Below are 22,433 nucleotides of genomic sequence, written 5' to 3' on the forward strand. Positions count from 1 at the left end.
CAAGCCTGCAACCTGGGCATGTGCCCTGACCGGGAATGGAACCGTGACCTCTTGGTTCCTAGGTTGACGCTCCACCACTGAGCCACACCAGCCTGATGAGGAAGATACATTTTTTAAAGAATGAAATGTTCCCCATCACAGCGGATTCTGAAGCACTGCTCCGCGCACGCGGCGTGCTAGCTGTGTGTCTTTGGCATAGTTGTTACACGTTGGGGTGGATAGCACACAGGTTGGGTCGTCCCAAAAGCCAACCAGACGGGGCCCTGCCTCCTGCAGAGCCCCAGCGGCTGCAGACCTGGAAGGCAGACCTGGTTTGAAGTCCTGAGCCGTTTCTCGCACCAGACGCTGGGAGGGAAGCTTGTGAAAAAGTGCAGTGTAATTTCACCCAGCGCCCAGGACCAGGCCTGCGAGGATGAGGTTTCTTCACCCCTCCAGTAGAGGGCGCACTCGCTCGCTGAGCTCCTGCTGATGCTTGACCCCTGGTTGGTTTGGGCCTGTAGGGAGCCCGGGTAGAGACCCCTTTACTTACCCTCCTCCTTTGGCGGGAGCTCCGAGCTGGAGACAGCTGGTGTTCCAGCTCATGTCTCGCTGTCCTCTCAGACTTGACTTCAAGGTAACTCACCCTCCACCCAGTTCCCCGAGTCAGCAAAAGGCAGCCTGCTCCTCCCAGCCCCCGGGCATCGCCTTGGCTCATCCTGCCCAGCCGGCCCGGGCCCTGGTCCTGCCAGTCTCGGCAGCAATGGCTTCACGACCCTGTTTTCCGCAGCCACCGCCCTGGCCCGGCTGCCCGCATCCTGGAGGAGGCAGCACGGTCCCCCTCCCCCACCCCCTCCCGCCCCCGGTCTTCCAGCCGGTCTCATTGCAGGGCTCTCCCTCTGACAGCTCGCCCAGCTCCTCCCCAAGGTCCACAAGGGCCCTTTCTGTTCCACCTCAGCTCCCGGCCACCTTTCCAGAGGTGGATAACGATAGAAACCCCACGTGCCAGGCGCTTTACAGCCACGTCTGTAACCTCTAACTGCTGTGAGCTTAGGTATTATCGTCCCTGTTACAGACGAGGAGAGCCGAGGCCTAGAGCGGTTACACAGGGCACGCTGCCTGTGATAGCAGAGCTGGGATTCAGCCTGTGTCTGTCAAATCCCGTGTTCCCGCCCCATCCCGCCCGCCCCTCCTCCGTAAGGAGCTGGTGCTCCCTGCCACTGCCCCCGCCCTCCTCCCCGCAGCTTCTTCAGGCCCGCAGCCCGCAGCCCGCAGCCCGCAGCCCGCAGCCCGCAGCCCTCCGCGGAGCTCCCCTGGGCTCCAGCTGCTCACCCGCAGCCGTTCTGGCGGGAACCGCCGCCTGCACAGCTCGGAGCCCAACCACAGGCGCCTTGCCTGGCTCTCTGGTTGCTCCACAGTTGCCGGTTTTGTTCCCAAGAAACCGGAAGTGTCTGAGTTCAGGCTGGCACTTGCACGCACTCCTGTCCCAGGCCCCGGCGGGGCGGGCTGTGCCATGCTCAGAGGGCCGGCCTGCTTTCCCAGGAAGGAGGCCGGGCGATGCTCCGAGGCTGACGGGCTCCCCCTCCCCCCAGCCACAAGCCTCAAATCTCTGCGTGTACACACACACACACACACACACACACACACACACGTGCTCTGCTTACACACACATTTAATCCAAAGTCTCTTTCCAGAGGAGGCGATTCTATACCTGGAGCTACCTACCCGAGTGAGAGAACCCCTGGCTCCCTGAATCCTGGGCGCCGCCCTCGCTGCGGGAATCCATTGGGGCAGTGAGGCCGCAGAGGTGCCGGGAGCTCCCGGGACCCTGGGGTGTCACCCCCCCCCCCCCCCACGGAGCGAGAGCTGGACTGGCCACTTGGGGCGGGGTAGTTGGTGTCTCAATTCTAATTCTGGTCCTGCCTCCGGAGGGTCTGGGGACGGCGGGGGATGGGGAGTTGGGAGGGTGGGAGAGCGGGGGAGGGGGGTGCTGTGAAAATTACAGGTGTGAGGAAGACTCCCCTCTCCAGAGCCGTGGGCCACGGCTCCAGGGGTGTGAACGGCGCCCCCCCGCACTCCCCTGGCCCCGTGCCCCACTCCGTGGCCTTCAAACCATCTCTGCCCTCGTCCCGAGGCCATGTCTGTCCCCCAAGCTGTTCATCCTTGGGGCTAAATGGTGCCTCTCCAACGTCTCATCCCAAAGTGGGAAGAGGCGGGTCCAACCCCAACGCTTAGAATGTTCTAGGTTTCAGCGGAATTTTTTCCTGGACGCCTTGGAGACAGCATGAAGGTTTGGGTTTGGTGAGAGGGTCAGTGGGTCAGTGAAGGGCCGGAGAGAAAGGTGGTGAGGATGGAGAGGGCTGGGTGTCTCCCTCCAGGGCTCTGCCCGCGGCCAGGCCTGCCGTGGGAGCCAAGTGAGTGAGCACAGGGAGCTGTGAGCGGAGCAGTGAAACAAGTGACGACTCGCCCCGCGCCACACGCCTCGGGGGTCTGGAAAAGGAGCCGGGGCGGGCGTCACGTAGGGGCAGGGGTGGTGGGAGTGTGTCCCCCAAAAGCAGAGCCAGCCTGCCAGGCCTGCAGTGGGAGGGGATGCGTCCCGGGAGGGAGCAGCATTGAATTCCTCGTGGCCTCAGCCTGGGGGCGAGGCCCTCTGATAGCATCACGGAAGTTTTGCAACTCAGTGTGCGAAGCCTTCTGGGCGGAGGGTGCGAGTGCCCGCCCCGTGCCCGGCCCTGCCTGGCAGCTGGAAGGCTCCCAGGTGCAGCCGGCCGGGCAGAGGGAGGACTCTGCGGAGATGAAGCGAGCCGCGCCATGAAACCAGGGGCCTGGGGACCTGCGCACACCTGGGCCTCCTTCACCCCGTCCTGGCGCGCCCCCACGGGTGCCCGCCGCCCGGAGAGCCGCCCCGTCCCAGGCGCCGGGCCGGCAGGGAAGCTTGGCAGCCGGTTCCCACGGGGGGGCCGGCCCCGCTCGGGCAGGCCAGCTGAGGGGTGACTCTCCCCACCCGGGCCCAGGCTGAGGAGATGGAGGAACAGGTGTTCAAGGGGGACCCGGACACCCCCCACTCCATCTCCTTCTCGGGCAGCGGCTTCCTCTCCTACTACCAGGCTGGGGCGGTGGACGCCCTGCGGGACCTGGCCCCCCGGATGCTGGAGACCGCCCATCGCTTCGCCGGGACGTCGGCGGGCGCGGTGATCGCCGCCCTGGTCATCTGCGGCATTGAGATGGGTAAGGCCTTGGTTCCGCTCCCTGAGCCTCGGGGGGGATCCCCCAAGGTGGAGCCTCGGGGTCGCTCAGGGATGCTTAGGGGAGCAAAGCCAGGGCTTCCCAGAGACAGGGGAGGAGGGGGTGGGTCGAGCGGGGTGGCGGGCGGCTGTGGTGTTTGCGGCTGGAGTCCGCCGGGTACCAGTGTCTGACCCGCCGGGAGCTTGGCCCCATCTCTCGCTCCGCCTCGCCGGTGATGCCCCGTCTCCCTCAGTTTGAGGCAGGAGGTCCCCCAAACATCCTGGTCTGGGGACTTACAGCGGGGCACAGTCAGACGTGGTGAAGGGCCCTGCCCGGCACAGGTGAACGGCCGTGTCTGTACCGCCTGGGGGGATGGGCTGGCCCGGCCTGCTTCCCGGTGCCGGAGCCGGGAGCTCGGGGCTGCGGTGGGCGCAGGGCAGGGTGGGAGGAACTGGGAGGAGTGTGGCCGCTCTCATTTCACCTTCCGGCGGCTAGTCCAGGCCCAGAGAGAAGGGTGGGCCGCATCGCTGATCCCCAGGGCAGAAGCCGCATCTGTGTGTGGGGGGGTGGGGTGTGGGGTGGGGGACACAGGTTCCCAGCAGCCCAGACAGCAGGCCTCGACCGGGCACTGGAGGCCCAGAGTCCATCCACACGGGCAGCCTGGGCGCAGCTATTCGTGTGCTGAGCTCCTGCTCTGTGCCCAGCTCTGCTCCAGGCACAAGGGACAGAGTCCCTGTCCTCACGGGACAGAAATGCTAGGGAAGGAGACACCTAATAGACAACCACACAGCAACCTGGTGTCACCGCAGCAAGTGCAGGATCCATGAATAAAATGACAGCAGGAAGAGGTTGGAGAATAAAGTGGGGACTATTTCAGAAAGAGTGATCAGGGAAGCCCTCTTGGAGGAGGCGGCATTCAAGCAGAGACAGAGAGAAGAAGCCATTCGAAGGCCAGGCAGGAAAGAATGTTTTAGGCGAGGAGCAGCCAGGGAGCTGGTGGGACTGAAGGGTGGGGAGGAGGGGGTGAGGAGAGGTGGGTGAGGCTGGGAGGCCGACAGGGACCAGATCTCCGAGGGCCTGAGACAGAGGACAAGCTCTGATCCCTCCCGAGAGGTGAGGCACAGAGGCTGTGAGGGCGATGTGGGGGCGGCTAAGGGCATACCCGTCCGTGGGTTGGACCCAGCCCTGCCATTTCACAATGTGGACCCAGGGAAATTACTGCATGCTCTGTGCCTCAGTTTCTGCATCTGTAAAGTGGGGATTCTACCAGTACCCAATCCCCAGGGTGGAGACAAGGAAGCATGGCAGGTGGGGGTGGGGGGAGGGCAGAGAGAAGTACCTGGGTGGCTGGATTCAGGATGCACTCTGAAGGTGGAGCCGGTGAGCCTGGCTGAGGGGCCGGCGTGTGAGGAGGAGATGCCCCGGGCCCATCCTGTGTGCTGGGCAGGGGGTCTTCGACTTTGTTTTAAAGGATAATAGTGATGCCCTTCACTGAGTACCTCTTATGGGCAAAGTTAAATTTTCTTTTGAATATTCACATGTAATAAATCCTCTCTCACTGCACAGAATTCAAGCAATGCCAATGTTTATACAGTAAAAAAATCCTCCCCGACCTCCCACCCCCACCCCACTCACCGCAATCCCCTCTCCCTCCTGTAGCCAGTGCTGAGGGCTCTGCCTGGATCCTTCTAGATCAGTGGTTCCCAAGGGGGGGGGGGCACACGCCCCACAGGGGGGACAATTTGATTTTTAAGGGGGGCAATTTTTAAGGGGGACAATTTGATTTTTAAGGGGGGCAATTCGAGAATGAGTTATTAACAGTGAATATTTTGTATTCCTTATGGTTCTTAGGGCCTCATATACAGTATATAAATATATATTATGACATATTTATGCATTTCAGTTCTCTATTATATGTTTTAAAACTTTATTTGCTATTTTTTCATATCACTTCATATTATTATTTTTTTAACAATTTCTTAGTGATTTCTTCCTCAGTACTTCAACTGTCCTTTCCTTCTTTTATTTTTCTCCTTCATGGATGCCATGTTCCTTGGAAGCTTGTTTAGACCAAGTTGATGGCCTTTTAGGCTTCCTCCAGGTGAATAGGAGCTCACTTTTTGAATAAGGATTGTATGTCACGGGGGCGGGGGTGGGGGTGGGGATCAGGATTTTAGAGATGTTTAGGTGGGGCCTGGCCAAAGAATTGTCGGGAACCGCTGCTCTAGATCTTTTTTCACACACAGACTCCTGCGAATGAGGCAGTTAATGCTTTTGTCACCCAATGGGCCCTGGGACAGGCCTGCAGAGAGGGGCAGGGGGAGCCCCTCTCCCTGACCTGGGCTCACAGATTGCTGCCTCAGATTCTCCCCCTTTCCGTGTCTGTGTCGCTCACCTGGTCCACTGCACCCACCTCCTCATGTCATGTTTCAACTTAAAATAACCATCTGAGAGAATCTGTGATGTCTACATCCTCTGACATTCGAGGACTTTACAGAATTAATCCAGTTCAATCAACTCCATAAATACTGCCCCAAACGCACTTGGCCAGGCTGTGATGGGCCTGGACAGCAGGGGAGAGGAGCCGAGGCGGGGAGAGGGGCAGCTGGCTGGACGGGAGGGGGCGGGAGGGGTGCTGGGCCGCGTGCTGCCGTGATTAGGAGAGCAGATCAGGGAGGGGTGAGATGCAGGGGGGCTCGCCTTCTCACTCAGCAGCCTGTTGACTCGCTGAGCCACGTCCCTCCAGCCCACTTCACTCCGCCTCCCCGCCACGGCGTTTCCTACGGCCCCCCACTTCCTTATTTCAGGCAGTTCTAAGGCTTCGGGGTATCACCTCATTCAGCCCTCACAACAGCCCTCTGAGGCGAAACTACTATTATCGCCATTTACAGAGGCGGGAACTGAGGCACAGAGAGGCTCGCTTGCCTACGGTCACACAGACAGCACTCGGTACAGCTGGGGTTTGGCCAGTCTCCACGCTCACCTTTAAACCGCTCTGCAGATGCTGGCTGTGTCACTAGGGCGGTCAGGGGAGTCTCTCTGAGCAGGTGGGATTTGCACTCAGACCGGGGGAGATATTCTCTACTCAGAGGGACGAGGGACGTGTATAACCTCTGTCATCAGTCAGACGCACACCAAGAACCGGGACTTGGTCTCCGGACGGTCTTTGAGGCTCTCGGCCTCTCTCAGTATATATTCCATGAAGACTGTCCCAGGGTCCCTTCAGCCATTCTGATGGACACGGCCCCGTGTTTGTTGTTATAAACAGCACTGCATCGAGCATCCGTGTTTGTGTGGGCCATGCCCGCATGGAATGTTTCCCTCTGGTATGCATCGCATTAACGATGCCAGACGTGGCTTAATTACTCTCCCAAGTGGTTGTCCCAATTTAACCACTAATTTCCCCACAAGTCATCAGGCCTGGGTGCTGTCAGACTGCAAAGTATTAATTCAATTTAATGAATGTAAGTGATGTCTCACTTTATCTAATCTGCATATCCTGATTACTAGTGATGTCAAGCAGCTCTGTGTTCATTGATCACTTGTGTTGGCTCTTGTGTAACTTGCCTGCTCGTGACCTTTCCCTGTTTTTTCTACGGAGTGAGCTTTTTCTCTTTAATTTGGAGATGTTCTTTCCATCGTCTGTACATTAACCACTTGTCAGTTACAGGCATTGTGGCTGTCTTATTCCACAGTTTGTTGTTATTTTGATTATGAGGTCTCTTGTCACTCAGAAAATTTTAATGAGTCAAATGTATCAGTCGTTTCCTCTTACAACTTGTGTTTTTTTAGTATCTTGACTTTGTTATAATGATTTCTCCTATATTTTCTTTCAAAGGTTTTTAAGTTTTTACTCTTTCATATTTAGGCTGGAATTTATGTTGTGGCTAGTTTGAGGCAGAAATCCACATTTGTAATGATTTTGCCATGTGCTAAGCTAACCAATCGTCCCACCCCATTTACAGACAGCCCTTTGCGCACCGGTTTGACATGCTGCCTCGGGCTTATTCCAGCTCCTGGATTCTCAAGTCTGCCCCTGAGTCTCTTCCTCTTCCTCTGGCTAACTTGTCTACCTCTGCACCACCCGCGGTTTCAATCACGGGAGCCTTATATGGCACCTCACATATGGCGATCCCTCTCCTCCCCCTCCTCTTCAGTTTCTTCTTCAAATACTGCCTCTGTTATTCTTGACCCTCCTATCTCCCCGCCGCCACCCCCATTGAGAAGCTCTGTTGGGATTTTGATTGAAATGACATCTATCTCTCTATTTCTTCTGACCTCTTTTGCCCTTTAATAAAGGCTGTGTAGGTCTTTTATTAGATGTGTTAATTTTTGTTGCTGTGGGCGATGGGATCTTTTTTCTATGGCATTTTCTAATCTGATTGTTGCTGATATAAGAATGTTGGCTCTTTTGGATATTAATTTTGTTTTGAGCAACCTTGTTGAACTTCTTAATAGTGCTAAGAGTTTGTTGGTAGATTATCTCATATTTCATGTGTAAACAATCAGACCATCTGCATATAATCAGAGGTTTGCCTCTTTTTAACAGTATTCTTCCTCGCGTGGGTCCCAGGGCCTCCCTCCTCTTACTCCCAGCGGGGCGCCCCGGTCCTGAGACTGTGTTTGGTTCTGTGGAAGCCAAGCAGCAGTGTGCTCATCTGGAGAAGCGTGCCTCGCTCTGTGATAGGGCCGACTTGGGGCTGCGTGAAAATGCTGAAACCAACACAGTGCCTGGTTTTTATTAGATGCAGTAAACGTCTGTTGACCGAGTCACTCCTCCAAGGCGAGGTGCTCTCCATGACAACCAGTGGAGACTCAGGATTTCCAATCTGGCAGAAGTGGAGATGGGAATTTGCATAATTTTGAAAAATGAAATTTTTCTTATCAAAGAATGGGGATTTGGTGGACTTAAAACTCCATCCCCACTTAAGCTACTAGGCACTTTCCTCTCTATAAAAACTGCACGGCAAGGCAGTCATTCATATTCATCCAATCACTCATTCATTCATTCAACAAGTGCTTGCTGAGCATATACTAGGGCCTGCAGAGGACACAGAGATAACGTACAAAATGCAGCTCTGGCCCTAACCGGTTTGGCTCAGTGGATAGGGCGTCGGCCTTCGGACTGAAGGGTCCCAGGTTTGATTCCAGTCAGGGCATGTACCTTGGTTGCGGGCACATCCCCAGTAGGGGGTGTGCAGGAGGCGGTTGATCGATGTTTCTAACTCTCTGTCCCTCTCCCTTCCTCTCTGTAAAAAAAAAAAAAAAGTCAATAAAATATATATTTTTAAAAAATGCAGCTCTGCCCTTGCCCTCAAGAAGCTTCCATTCTACTCAAACTCCAGGGCAGCCAGGTAATCACAATACAAGAAGGCTCCCACTGAGTGCTAGCAAATGAAAAGGCACAGAAGTGCAGAGGGAGGGAGCAGGTGCCTGCAATCATGGAAGGCCCCATGGAAGTGGCATTTGAGCTGGTGCTTGAAAGGTGAGTAGACGTCTGACAGGTAGGGACAGGTTGGGCAGGAGCCTAGGCTTCTGATGAGAACGGGCATGACAACAAACACGGTCACACAGGGCGTGGCCTCCAGAGGGCGTGAAGAGTGCAGCCCACGGGTGTCGGGGTCCATGTGGAAAGCCTCGTGATAGGATACTTACTCATTCTGTGCCAGGGGTGGGAAACGCTCGGCCAGCGGGCCATAGAAGGCAGAGAAATCATTTGGACTGGCCCTGCCACGGCATTAGGCTGAGTTAATTAAATGCAGCAGGCTAATTTTTAAGTTGACAATTGTGTATGGCCCACGAATGATGTTATAAATATCCAAATGGGCCTGGCAGAAAAATGGCTCCCCTACCCCTGCTGTGCCATGATTTTGATATTTTCTTCTAGTTGTTAGAAAAACAACAACTTCATTAAATTGAAGGTCCTTAATCTCAGTTGCACATTCACATCACCTGGGGAGCTTTAAAATGTTCATCGCCCAGGCTTCTCCCCAAACACCTTGTCAGGATTTCCAGGGTGGAGCCGGGGGATTTCGGTGGCAGCCCTGGTTGAGACCCATGCCCGTTGGAAAACTCAGAGGCAGAACCACCTCAGATGCCATGGTGTGTGGGCAGGCAGCGGAAACAAACGGGCCGGCATTTCACACGGGAACCTGCAAAATGCCCATCGCGGACGGCGCTAATGAAAACCCAGATCTGATTGCTCACGGGGAACGGCTCTCTCCAGGGCGGAGAGCGGCTTCACCGCGGGGCGTTAGGCTGGATTTGTTTCTATGACGGCCTCTGGCTGGGCCATAAACGAGGAAGACTGACCTTGGTTAGGGCTGCTCTGTCTCTTCCCCGTGGCCGATCGATCCCCACACCCAACCCACCTTTCAGAGAAGGGAGACGACCCCTGGCCCACAGCCTCTCCTGGTGTTTTACTCCCCCCGCACCTTCTGCTTTTTAGTTTTTTAGACCAGCTTTTTGAGATCTCCTTCACGTATCAGACAGTTCACCATCTGAAGCACACAACTCAGTGGTTTTTAATATATTCACAAAGTTGTCCCTCCAACATCACCATCAATTATAGAACATTTCTATTACCCCCAAAGGAACCCCGTGCCCCTTAGCCGTCACCTCTCAATCCCTTCATTCCCCAAGCACCTGGCAGCGCGATTGCACTTCCTGTCTATGGAGCTGCCTCCTCCGCACCGTCCTTGTAAGGAGGCCGCACACAAGGTCCTTTGCCCTGACCTCGCTCACTCCGTGTGGCAGCTCACTCCTCGCTGCCGAGTGCTGTTCCATTGTGTGGGTAGATCACATGCTATTGATCCCACTCTTCCGATGAGAGGCTGGGCTATTATGAATAATGCTGCTATGAGCATTTAAAAACGTTGTAATAGCTTTTTAATGGGAACATATAAACATGTTGGAAAGAATAACATAATGAACCTCCGAGAACCCATCAACTAACAAACAATGACAGCATTTACCTACTGGGTTTCATCTGTCCACTCCCCACCTGCTTGGTTTTGTCTCTTGTGGTTTTTATTTGGAAATATTTCAACTCCCACAGAAGGTGTGGGCAGGCTCCCTGGCCTTGTTTAGCGGGAGGGTCAGCGTGGGCATCTCCCTGCGGATGAGGACTGAGTCTGAGAGCCGAGAGCCGAGAGCCGGGGAGCAGGCTGGCCGACCTCACAGCCAGGACCTGCTGGGTGAGGGGGGGACGGAGGGACTGAGCTGACCTTCAGCTGAGCTCATTGGGTGACTTTGTGTAGACCTCTAACAGTCATTATTTTCCAATACCTCTCACCCTGCCTTCTCAACAATGGCAACCTCAACCCCCTCCGACAAACACCCAAACCAAACCACCAAGTCACATCGTTCAAGGGCGGGGCTGAGGGTTAGGCAGGGCCGGGGAGCTCTCCCTGGAGCAGATGTGTCTTTGCTCCCAGCGTTCCCTCTCCCGGGAGCCTGTCCCCTTTCTCCTCTCCCTCTGTGATGCACCCCCATTCTCCCAGGCCAACCTCAGACGTCACTCCCCTGAGAGTCTCTCCTGACTCCCAGCAGGCGCTAAATCCTTGACGCCCCCCTCGCCACAGAGACCAGAATCTCCGTGGGAAAGAGCCCTGACCAGGAGGCAGGCTCCTGGGAACAAAGGCTGCGGAGTGTCCTCCAGTCAGATTCTCCGCACGTGGCTTTCCGAGTGGGCTTAGGAAGGGGGGCAGTGGGGTTCAGACCAAGCTGGTCCTGGGAATCCATGCAGCGGTGAGTGACCTTGGGCCAGCCACCGTGAGCCTCAGCCCCTGTGCCGTGTGGGAGGAGGGTGCCTGCCTCCCCTCCCCGGGCCGGCCCTGGGAACCGCAGGGGCCCGGGAACGAGCTTTGCAAGCTGCGGGGTTGATACTGTAGCTGCACTGGGGGCGCAGCGGGGGCTTCACCAAGACAGAGGAGCGCTGCTGGCGCATGTGGCTGTGCACCCCTCCCCCCCCAGGCTGAGTGGTGGCCCCGCAGAGTTAGGGCTGGGCCCTCCCATCCTGTTGCTCAAGGGACTCCCCGCCATGTCTGCATTCCAGTCGGGAGGGGAGGGGCGGGCACACCTCTCTCCTCTGAGGGCAGCCTTGGAGTGACACACACCTGTCACCTTATGTCCCATGGATCAGAACTTGGTCACGTGGCCACACCTGACTGCAGGGGAGGCTGGGACATGGATGTAGACTTTATGTTGGGAGGCATGTTCAGCTACAAAGGGGAGGTTCGATCCCTAAGGAAGAAGGAAAGGATGGATATTGGGGACGACTAGCAAACTCTGCCACAATAACTGTAACTGGTGACGTGATGATGATGGACAGATTCTCCCTCTGCCTGGGACCGAACGCATGACCTCATATCCCTAAGGTCAAGTCCAGTCTGCTGGCTGGGGAGGGCTGCGCTCTGAGCCATCCGTTCTGCCCCCTCCCTCGCTGTCTCCCTGGCCTCTGGCACCTGGCCGCCCATCCTAGTGCCGGATGCTCTGCTGCCTGATGGTTTCAGACCGCTTCTGGTCTCATCAGCTGGATTGGTTGAGCCATCGGAGATCTTATGGTCCCATGGCTGCCACAGATTGCTCTTCAAATAAGAGCGCTCGACAAATGCCTGACAGTTGCTGGCTGCTGGCAGGCATGCCACAGAATGTCTTTGCCATGTCTATTTTGGGGTTTACCTGGCTCTCAGATAGTTCTCTCAGTTATGGGTCTATGATACTAGAATGTCACAGAAGGAAGGTCAGTGAGTCCAACACCTTCGTTTTACAAATAATTGTGTTTCGTCTTTGGGAGAGGAAGTGAGTAGCTGGAGGCGAAACTCAGGCCAGTGGTTTCCAAACTGTGTTCCAAGGAGCCCCAGGGTTCCGTGGGGCAGGGGGAGCAGGAGCAGGGGAGCGGGGAGAGGACACACGCCGAAGCCCTGGGGCCAGCAAGTCTATCGGGCTGTTGTCCATCTTTCACATGAGTTACTGCCTAAAATTTCATTTAAAAAAAAGGGTTGCTGCGATTTTTATTTGAATTTGAAAGCCACTGTTTGAGCCTAATCCCCTCAGTGTGCAGACAAAGAAGTCGAGGACCAGGTTCTGGCTGACTTACAGAGATCAGACAGCCCCCCCCTCCCCCTCCCCTGTCAGTTCACTCTAGGTCCTGGGAGCCCACGGTGGCCAAGACCGGGGTCAGCCCTCGTGGCGCTGACATTCTCCTGGGGAAATCAAGCCACAAATAACCAAACATATAGAACAGCGTCGGCATCATGCGCAAAGGGGGACAGAGAGGAGAAGGCGGGGTGGGCGGCTAAGGATAACCTTCCGGTGGGCTGGCGGCAGGCCTCCCTGAGGGGAGGAGGGACAGCAGGTGGTTCCAGGCTGAGACCAGCAGGGGCGGCAGCCCTGGGCACGAGCGTGCCTGCCTTGTCCTCGTGGGCGGGAACTGGGCCTCTAAAGGGCCTTGCCAAGCACGCGGCAGGGCCAGGAGCAGGGGCCCCACCCCTCAAATGTGGGCGTCACAGGACCCAGCACGACTCCTCCACTGAGGACGGAGGAGGCCACAGGTGTTTTGTTGGCCTCGCACACCTGGTCGGGTGCTGCCTCGGGCAGCTGCTGCCATCCAGGGACCGAAGGCTTGCTGGGCCCTGGAGCCGCGGCAGCTGGAGTTCCTGTCATTGGCAGGCGGTCAGGTGTGTCCGGGCAGTGGGCCCGCTGGGACTCAGGAGCCAGTGCTGGGAGGACAAGGCGACCTCTGCGAGAACCTTGGCTCGGAATTCTTTCCCTCGGTCACCCCCGGGCCTGCCTTTGTCACTCAGCCGAGGAATAAGCCACCCAGGGCTGGTGAGGACGCAGCTCCCGGGAAGGAGGTGCGCAGGGGTGCCATCCCTGCGGAGCGATGTGCCCGCGCCCTCAGGAAAGAAACGGCTCTGCCCCTTGTCACCGCGGGTCCTCCACCAGCCAGAGACCTGCCGCACCCTCGTTTTTCCCGCCTGTAGCTTGGGGTGGGCCCACATCCCTTGGTCATTACGGTGAGGGACAAGAGGAGTCATGGGTGTTTCTGGCACAGTGCCCGGCAAATCCTAGTCACACAATAAGTCTGATGAACAAATGTTGAATGAGTGGATGAATAAATGAAAAGAAAATCACCTTGAAATAGAAAAGCATAGGTTAGGTAAAGCAGCATTTTTCATTTAATTAAAGAATGCCCTATGGAACTTACCAAGCTTATTAAAACAAAAATCACTGGACTCTGACTGGTCTGATTAATATTTTTAATACATAATTGTGGGCTTTAATTGGCACAAGGATTTGGTTTTTCTTTCCTTTTTTAATTTTCTTGTTTTTTATTTTTTAAAAATTATTATTCTTTTTAATCCTCACCTGAGGAGTGAGGATATTTTTCCATTGATTTTTTTTAGAGAGAGTGGAAGGGAGGGAGAAGGGGGAAGGCGAGAGAGAGAAAGAGAGAGAAACATCGAAGTGAGAGAGACCCAGCTCAGAGTCTGTGTCCATCCCTGTGGGAATAAAAAAGAAATAGTCCCTACAGTTCATTTATTCATTTTTTAAAAATATATATATATTTTGGTTGATTTCAGAGAGGAAGGGAGAGGGAGAGAGAGACAGAAGCATCAGTGATGAGAGAACCATTGATCAGCTGCCTCCTGCACACCCCCCACCGGGGATCAAGCCCGCAACCTGGGCATGTGACCGGAATCGCACCTGGGACCCTTCAGTCCACAGTCTGACGCTCTATCCACTGAGCCAAACCAGCGAGGGCTCATTACCTACTCAGCTGGACACTGAGCTAGGCACTAATAGGGGAGAAGGGGGTTCCTGTTACAGGTGCTCCCTGTCCTCAAGGACCGCAGCTGGCCAGAGCCTGAGGTGCCCGGGGCACACTGCAGGGGTCAGAAGGAGCTAACAGTGGGGTGACCGGGGAAGGCTCTCAGGAGGAGGCCCAGATCTTAAGCTGGGCTTTACGGTGAGGTCTGCACAGATGGTTAAAAAAAAGTGAGGCCTGGACAGTGTAGCTAAGTGGTTAGAGCGCCGCCGGCCTCTGCACCCAAGGGTCTCAGGTTCGATTCCCATCAAGAGCACGTACCTGGGTTGTGGGTTCGCTCCCCGGACCCGGTCGGGGTGTGTGCAGGAGGCAACCAATCCATGTGTCTCTCTCACATTGATGTTTCTCTCTCCCCCTCCCCCCTTCCACTCTCTCTCAATGGAAAAAAATAACAACAACAAAGCATGAGTAAGGGCAGAAAGCTGGATTGTGAATGGTGTGTTTACTGTGAGAGAAGGGACTGACCTGGCTTGAGAAGGGGCCTTGGGTCCGGGGCAGAGGAGCATGTGTGTGAAGATGCGACTTGGGTTCTGTTGCTCTAAAGGGAGACTTCCTGTCTCCCAGGGACATCTGAGCCCTTAGGAGGTGGCCTAAACTAGACAGACCAGCCCCTGGCCTGGCAGTGGGGCCGAGCTCTGAGGGAGGACAGGGTGCTCTCCCTGGAGGAGCAGTGAACTGTGGTGTAAAGAACCTTGGCTCTGGGACCCTCAGGACTCGAGCCTGGCTCTGCTGTGTCCAGCTGTGTGACCTGGAGCAAGTTACTGGCTGAGTCTCAGTTTCCCCATCTGTAGAGAGGAGATGACATAGCGCTACCTCAAAGGCGTTCATGAAGATTCAATAGACAATGAGGCCTCCGAGCTGGCCCAGCGCCTAGCAGCAAGGAGGAACCAGACGGGGTAGCTTGGAAGAGCAGTAACCGGCGCGGTGGCTTCATGGGAACTTCAAGACTCATGTGACATAGACGGAGAGGGACGCGGTTAAAAGACCCAACTGGCTGAAGTCTTGGACAGAGGGAACAGGGCACAAGGCCAGTCCGCAGACAGGCATTCAGGGACCATGGTTCTGGAAGAGGGAGGCATGGGTGGCCCTGTGCAGTGGTGAACTGATTTGGGAAATCCCAAATGAGGAGGTGCTCTGAGATGGCCTTTGTTCTGTGTAGCAGAGCCTCACCTGGAGGTCCTTCCCCCCCAATACACACCCCAAAAACAACTCTGAAGACGGAAGACCGGAGGGTGACTAGCTCAGCTCTGCACTAGCCCCGTGTCCCCTCAGTAGTGCAGGGGCGTCTGTGGGGTAGTAGGACGGTGGGCCGGGCCACAGCCTGGAAGGGGGTGTGGTTTCCATCTTGAAGCAGAATCTCAAAGGGAATTCTGGGTCCACCGAAGAAGACAGTCAGAAAGAACAGAGCAGGGGCAGTGGCCCTGAGAACACTGTGAGGTTCCAGAGAACTTTCTAGACACATATCCTCTCTGCCTGTTTCTCAAGGTGATTACTAGGTCCTTCGGTGGAAAGCTGGGGAGATCGTGCCTGGATCCTGGGGGAGAGGTACGCAGGGGCAGGGTGAGGGCCCGGGGCCTGGGGAAGAGCAGCCACGGCGCCCTGATGGGAATCTAGGTGATGAACCAGCGGGAGGCACTGCCGTTTCCATGACAACACGATATACAACAATCTGAACTTTTAAAGCCAGTTCTCTTAGGGTTGAAAAGGGTATGCATGGAAGATGATGATTGCCCATAAAAAGTATTGGGGGGGTTTAGTTTGTGTTTTTGCGTAATTACTAGGTCACAGTTGTTTTGCTTTGGGCTAACGCCTGCAATGCATTCAGAACAGAGTAGAAAAGGAGTTTTCTAGACATCCTAATTCTGGCTCAGGCTGGCACAGACTGTGAGACCGAGGGCACGCCCAGCCTTTACTCACTTCTCCAGCCATTCGGCCGCAGTTATTGAGCATAACCTCTATCCTGAGCTGGTTTTCTTGCCCGTAAACGGAGAGAATTAGCATACTCTTGTATTTTTGGTGTGACCGAGGCTCCTAGGGTCTTAGGGGGTTCAGGGCTGTGCATTCAGGGGCTCCCTTCTGGGGTGCGGTGGGCAACCCGACAGGTCTGAGACCCTGCTGGGCTTCAACCAGAGCAGCCTACGATGAGCTGTTCTGTGCACGGGCCTCCACCTGAGATCTTCTTTTGAACAAAGGCCCCCTGACGGAAAACCACTGCCCAGAGGGTCTCGGTGGGCCGTCCAGGGGGACCCTGCAGCCTGAAGCCATTGTTTCCGTCAATGCCCCTGCAGGGCGGCACAGAAATAAAACTGCGCATAACGGGCACTGCCCTCGGGCGCGCTGTCGCTGTGAGGATAAACTGAGATGATAAGTGTGACACCTGCTTGAGTGAAGGACTGCTGTTAAGACAGTAATTGTTATTACAGTGCAGTCGGGGGTCAAGATTCACCCACAGGGTCATGCAGCCTATCATCCAGGTTACACCAGGGACCAGGCTTCACCCACAGGGTCATGCAGGTACAGCAGGGACCGGGCGGGAGCAGCAGGCTTCTAGGCCGGAGACGGAGACCCGCAGGGCTTCCCTGGGCACCCGGCTCTGCGGCAGGCGCCGCCCCGGTGCTGCTCCCAGCTCCCGGCCCCCATCGCGGTCCCTGCTGCTCACGGCGGGAGGCGCCTCACAGTGATTGGCTGAGCCGGAGGTTGTTGCTAGGCTACCCCGCGCAGTCCCATCCTCCTCCGCAGAGACCTAATTCGGGCACCCCCTGAACGGGATCCCCAGCTATTTAAATCGTCAGCTGACAGGTGCCTATCCTTCTAGGATTTTTCGCTCAGCGAGAGGCCTTGTGGAGGATGGGCAGGGAAGCCTGAGTCACCTTGAATAGCTGCTTCTCTGTCTGGACCTCAGGGTCCGCCTTCGATGGCGGGGGTGCATTCACTTATTCACTGTTCACGTGTGTATTCGTGCTTATTACGTGCTATCATGTCCCGGCACTTTATCAGGTGCTAGGGACAAAGGGACGAACAAGACAGAGACCATCCTTGCTCTCACGAAGAGAAGAAACTGTAGGCACGTAGCAGATAAATAAGATAAATGCATATCTGATCATTCACATCCTTCCCGTCAATGGTTGTTCCACCTCCCCCCTTTACCAACTAGATCTGTAGGCCCCCCAAGTTGACAGGGAGGAGTGCTGTGGCCAACCATGCCTCTCCTACTTCTCACCATCCCTCCCCAAGCCCTGAAGCCGGTGCACCCCTCCTCTGCACAGTGCTTTTACCTGCCCTCCTCACCACCCGGAGCCTGTGCACACCTGGTAAGGCGTGGGGCAGGAATCACTGCCCCCATTCAGATGAGAAAGCTGAAAGGCAGAAACGTGCCGAAGGCTTTTCCATGGCCACCTGGGAGCTGCTGGCCTACTGATACCCAGCTCGTCTGTGTGCTGGGACTTTAAAAATGCCCGCCTCATAACAACCCCTAACCTAAGTGTTATTACCCCGTTTTATAGGTGGCAAATTGAGGCTGGAAGAAGTTACGTGGCTGCCCAGATCGTATGCGGCAAAGCTGGGGTTTGAACCAAATCTGTCTGGCTTCAAAGTCTGAGTTCTTTCCAAGAAATGGATCTGGTCTTAGAAAAAAGTGACTGAGATTTGGAGCAGCTTCCAAATGGCCTCAAAACCTCCCAGTCCCAGGATCTGGGTTATTTATTTTCCTGCTGAAGCTTTTAGGACCGTGGACCCATAAAACCTGCGGGATGGGCCACACTGGCCAAAGCCAACTCTGTTATCTAGCATCTGTTTGGCACGATCTGGCTTTCAAGCTTTTATTGGGTCATTAAGTCAAGCCCTTCCTTGTGAGCATCCCCGTCATTTGCTTTTCCTCCCTGTAGGTTCTTATTTTCCTCTGTTCACACCCGGAGCAATCACGGCCCCAAGTGTGGTGGGAGGCCTGGTGGGCGCAGTGAGCATGGCTCATCCCTGCCCGGAGGAGCTCCCAGCTCATAACAAAGGCTTCTCAGGGCCTTCTATGGGCAGTGCCCCACCACCGGCCACAGAGGGAGGGCAGGACCAGCCCTCAGAGAACCTCCTTCCTGGCTCGGGAGACGCAGTCACCACCCTTAGCTGATACGAAGTTGTGAAAGGACGTGGCGAGTGTGGGCCGGGGGTGAGAGCAGCCAGCCTTGAGTTTCCTGCTGTGCTGCTTTAAGTCCCGCCTGGCTGTGGTCGGTGTGGGACACTGTGTCTCAGAGCCCAGCAGCTTGGAAGGAGCCCTTTAACTGTGAGAAGGTGCTGGAAAGGACAGAGATGCATAGAGAAGCAAGCTAAATTTATCCCTCCTCACAGCACCCAGCAATTGCTATGCTTAGCATGTGACTTGCTACCAACGAAGACTTGTTAACCAGAAGATTAGTTGCTTTTGCCTCAGCTAGGGAGAGATATAAGCGGGGGGAGGGGGGAAGAGGGAGACGGGGGAGAGTCTCTGAAGACAGAGACACACAGACGGACCTGAAGAGAAGCAAGGAGAAGCGGAGATAAAGGCATCCTGTGGTATGAGTCCCCCCGAGCAGCAGGGAAGAATATTAAACTGGGCACCTGAGGGGAGAAATCAGACAATCTCCTGTCCCCTCCCTCCCTGGGTACATGATCCTGGCTAGAGCGTTGCTAGTTTCCAGGGGGCACTGTTTTCAGATGTAAGTATATTGGAGATGCCAATGCTATTTCTATTATCTTGGCCACTGCTCAGTCCCTGTCACCCACCACCCCCTCTGAACAGCTGAGTTGACTGTAAATGGATAATACACAAAAGCCATGATCAAAATAAGCATTATGAGGCTAAATGTGCACATGCCTTTGACTTAGCACCCCACCTCTCCCCATCCTAAGGAAAATAAGGAAGGACACAGGCAAAGAATTTAGCAGGAGGTTATTAATTGCAGCATGGCTTATAAAAGCAAGGAAACTAAATAGCCAACTCCTTCAGGGGACCTGCTCAGTCAATAATCTCCTAGCCTTACAGTGCTTCCCATGCTGCCTGTAAATGAGGTTATAAGTGGGTACTTACTGATGGGAAAGACATGATTTATTAGGTGAAAAAAGCAAGTTACAAAATAATGTAAATAGATTGACTCCATGAAAGTATTTTGTCAGTAAGACTACATATAAAATATATAGTGTAGGAAGACATAAACCAAATGTTAATCTCTGGGCGGAGGGATTCCGAGTCATTTTCCTTTTTTCCTTTTGCTTATCTGCACTTAAAACAATTTCCCACAATGACATGTGCTTCTTGTGCAATAAGAACAAACGTCCTTCCATCGGTCCCAGTGAGCTCCTCTTGCTGGGAGTCCAGGGGCGTGTGGGCAAACTGCTGTGGGTGCTCCTGGCTCCCAGGCATCGTGGGAAGCCACCAACTCCTCTGTGACCGCTTCAGGTTGCTCACTGAGAATTCCAGAAGCAGCCTGGCCGGTGGTCCAGCTGGTTGGAGCATGGTCCTGTACCCCGAAAGGCTGCAGATCCGGTTCCTGGTCAGGGCACATACCCAGGTTTCGGGTTTGATCCCCATTCAGGGTGCATGCAGGAGGCAACCAATCAATGTTTCTCCCCCTCTCTCTCCCCCTCCCTCTCCCTTCTTCTCTCTCTAAAACCAATAAAAACATATCCTCAAGTGAGGATTGAAAAACATTTCTAAAAGCAGCATGTCCCCACCCACGTCCGACTCCCCCTCCCACTGGTCTTGTAGGAGAGAGCTCAGTGACCCCAAACCTTGGTATCCGAATGCCCAGCTGTTTCATAACCTGCTGGTGGGTTGGCTGCCACCCTCCCTTCAGGGAAAACGCTGTTGGTATCAGTCGGCACACACACCGTAACGCTAACTGCGGGCCTCCCCCCTACAGGGTGACAGCTGAGATGCTCTGCTGCTCAGGTCAGTCCCTACTGCACATATGCAGCTGGGATTCTACATGTTGGTGAGAAAAGGCTGTCGCCATGGCAACCCAGGCTCCCCCGCCTCTGGGATCAGTCCAACACCCAGGGAAAGACGGTGGGCGGGAGTCAGAGAAACAGCGCCTGGCTCTCTCACCTCAGGAAGGACACTTAGGGTTCCCCTGATTCAGTTTCTAGAGTGGAGAAGGATGTGGACGCTCCTTAACCTCTCCACCTCCAGGGTCAGTGGGAATGACCTGTGACCTGTAAAACACAGGAGGAGTAGGGCATCACCAGCTTTGGTTTGTCCCCAGATGGCTGCAAACCACTTAAGGTCTCTGGGCCTCAGCTGCTCTGTTTATAAACGGAGATCAAGGTTCCCCGCCATCACTTCCCAGAGACGTGGCCGGGCTCTGGTGAGAATCCCGGAATCGCAGCATTAGAAGGGATCTTAGCCCTAACGGGCCACCCAGGAGTCCCCTCAATAAGCTCTCTGACTGGGGAGCTTTTCCTGCCTCTGCTTGATCACCTGCAGTGGCAGAGAGCTCATGACCACACAACTGCCCAGGTAGCCATCGCTGCTGATGCTGATGGTGAGGCGGCTCTCCTGTGTGGGAGGTTTTACAATGAAATGCTTGTTTAAAACCTTAGTAGTCCTTTCCAGAGCCATTTCCACTCCTGATGTGCCCAGGGAGCTTCCACACGGTAGAAGGTAGCAGCAACGGGCAGGAAGCAGGTTCAGGCCGGACCCCGGAAGCCTGCAGCTTAGTTTAGAGGAAGGAGTATGGGTTCCGGGGTCACTCGAGGTTAAAACCCCACTTTGTCCACGTAGCACATAGTTGACCTGGGGCAAGTTATATTGCCTCTCCGGGCCTCAGTTTCCTGACCAGTGGGGTGAGGAGAGGTACCTGCCTCGGAGCATTGCTGTGCGACTCCAGCACCACCGCACGTCTTAGCAAGCCTACAACCCCAACTTCCCTGGTGGGATTCTCAGGGCCCGGGAGGCAACCTACACCTCCCTCTGCCACCCCCTGAACAACACGTCCGCCCTCCCTGGCTGTGCTCCTCTCAAAAGGAGGACAAGGTGTCCCCCTCCTGGGCGCCTGCGGGACAGCCTGGCACAGCCGTCTCCAGGGTTCAGGACCTTCTCCCTGTCGGGCCTGTCAGGGGCCCGACAGGGAAGATGATGCAATAGTTTCAGGACAAAGTTCACCCCTCCCTGAAATTCATCTGCCCCGAGGCCAGCACGCCCTCCCTGCACGCAGATGCAGCTGGCACTAAGCCAGTGCCCCAGGTGTCACTGGTGAAGGCTTTCAGCTGTGTCAGTGGTGAGTGTGTGTGTGTGTGTGTGTGTGAGTGTTTTGATGGGAATCTCAGATAGGACAAAAGGTCTCTCAGACTCCAAAGAATGTTGTCTGGTGGAGACAGCAGGTGTGTGACGGGAGCCGGGGAAGCTCCTTGGGGTAGGAAAGTGGTCCTTTGTCTCGCTCGGGGGCCAGCGACTCCGTTCTACCGCGTCTGCTCTCGTCCTGAGCAGAACGGCGGGTGGGTCCCGTCCCTGCCTCAGCGGTCTAGGTCTCCCATTTGTTGGCTGCAGGATGAGGTGGGAAGTCGCCGTTGACCTCTCTCGGCCACGGCCGCTGACCTCCCGCTCCTCTCGGCTTCCTCCACAGATGAGTACCTGCGCGTCCTCAACGTGGGCGTGGCCGAGACAAAGAAGTCCTTCCTGGGGCCGCTGGCGCCCTCCTGCGGGATGGTGCAGATGATGCGGCGGTTTCTGTACCAGGCCCTGCCTGAGGACTCCTACAAGGCCGCCACCGGCAAGCTGCACGTGAGCCTCACCCGCTTCACCGACGGAGAGAGTGTCGTGGTTTCAGAGTACACGTCCAAGGAGGAGCTCATCGAGGCAAGAGGGCGGGGCCTGGCGTAGGGCGGGGCCTGGCGTAGGGCGGGGCCTGGCTTAGGGCGGGGCTATGGGGTGGGGGCGGGGCTGTGGAGTACGGTGGGGAAGGGCAGGTCCTGCTTCTCCAGCCTTCTACCACCTTCCTCGTCTACCTGTGCCAACCGGAGCAAACCACACATAAAGCGGCACTGTTCTAGCCTCATTAACATAGCTCCTAGCGGAGTTGCTCTTGCTGGGGAGGGCTGGGGGTATATACCCAATTTTCTTCCATGACAAAGGGGTTACGCTGCATGACTCTGTCCCCTCCTCTGAAGACAAGGCCCTTGCCACCCATCCTCACATCCCCACACTGCCCTGGCCGTGATCCTGGGGTGGAGGGTGAATAGGCAATGCCCGTGGATACCTCCTCTGCCACCTCAATCCCTGGGTTTGTTGGCACCAGCTCTTCAAGACTTTCCTCTCCAGCCTTCTACCACCTTCCTCGTCTACCCGTGCCAACCGCCTTTGCACCTGCTGTGCCCTCCGCCTGGGATGCCCTTCTCTAGTTCTCACTCCCCTTCACCTGCCTCAGAAGACTCCAGT

General features: G+C 55.6%; 1 protein-coding gene across 1 annotated transcript in view; it reads left to right on the forward strand.

Moving 5' to 3' along the window:
- Positions 1 to 2,745: 2,745 nt before the first annotated feature.
- PNPLA1 (patatin like phospholipase domain containing 1) overlaps positions 2,746 to 22,433 on the forward strand; it is a 34,333-nt gene continuing 14,645 nt past the window's right edge. The window contains exons 1-2 of the mRNA XM_054722556.1: positions 2,746 to 3,204; positions 21,622 to 21,854. Coding sequence (XP_054578531.1) covers positions 3,000 to 3,204; positions 21,622 to 21,854 — 438 coding nt within the window. The 5' untranslated portion in view covers positions 2,746 to 2,999. The remainder of the gene's footprint in view (positions 3,205 to 21,621; positions 21,855 to 22,433) is intronic.

The sequence above is a fragment of the Eptesicus fuscus genome, chromosome 10 (genome assembly GCF_027574615.1).
Source record: "Eptesicus fuscus isolate TK198812 chromosome 10, DD_ASM_mEF_20220401, whole genome shotgun sequence".
Lineage (NCBI taxonomy): Eukaryota > Metazoa > Chordata > Mammalia > Chiroptera > Vespertilionidae > Eptesicus > Eptesicus fuscus.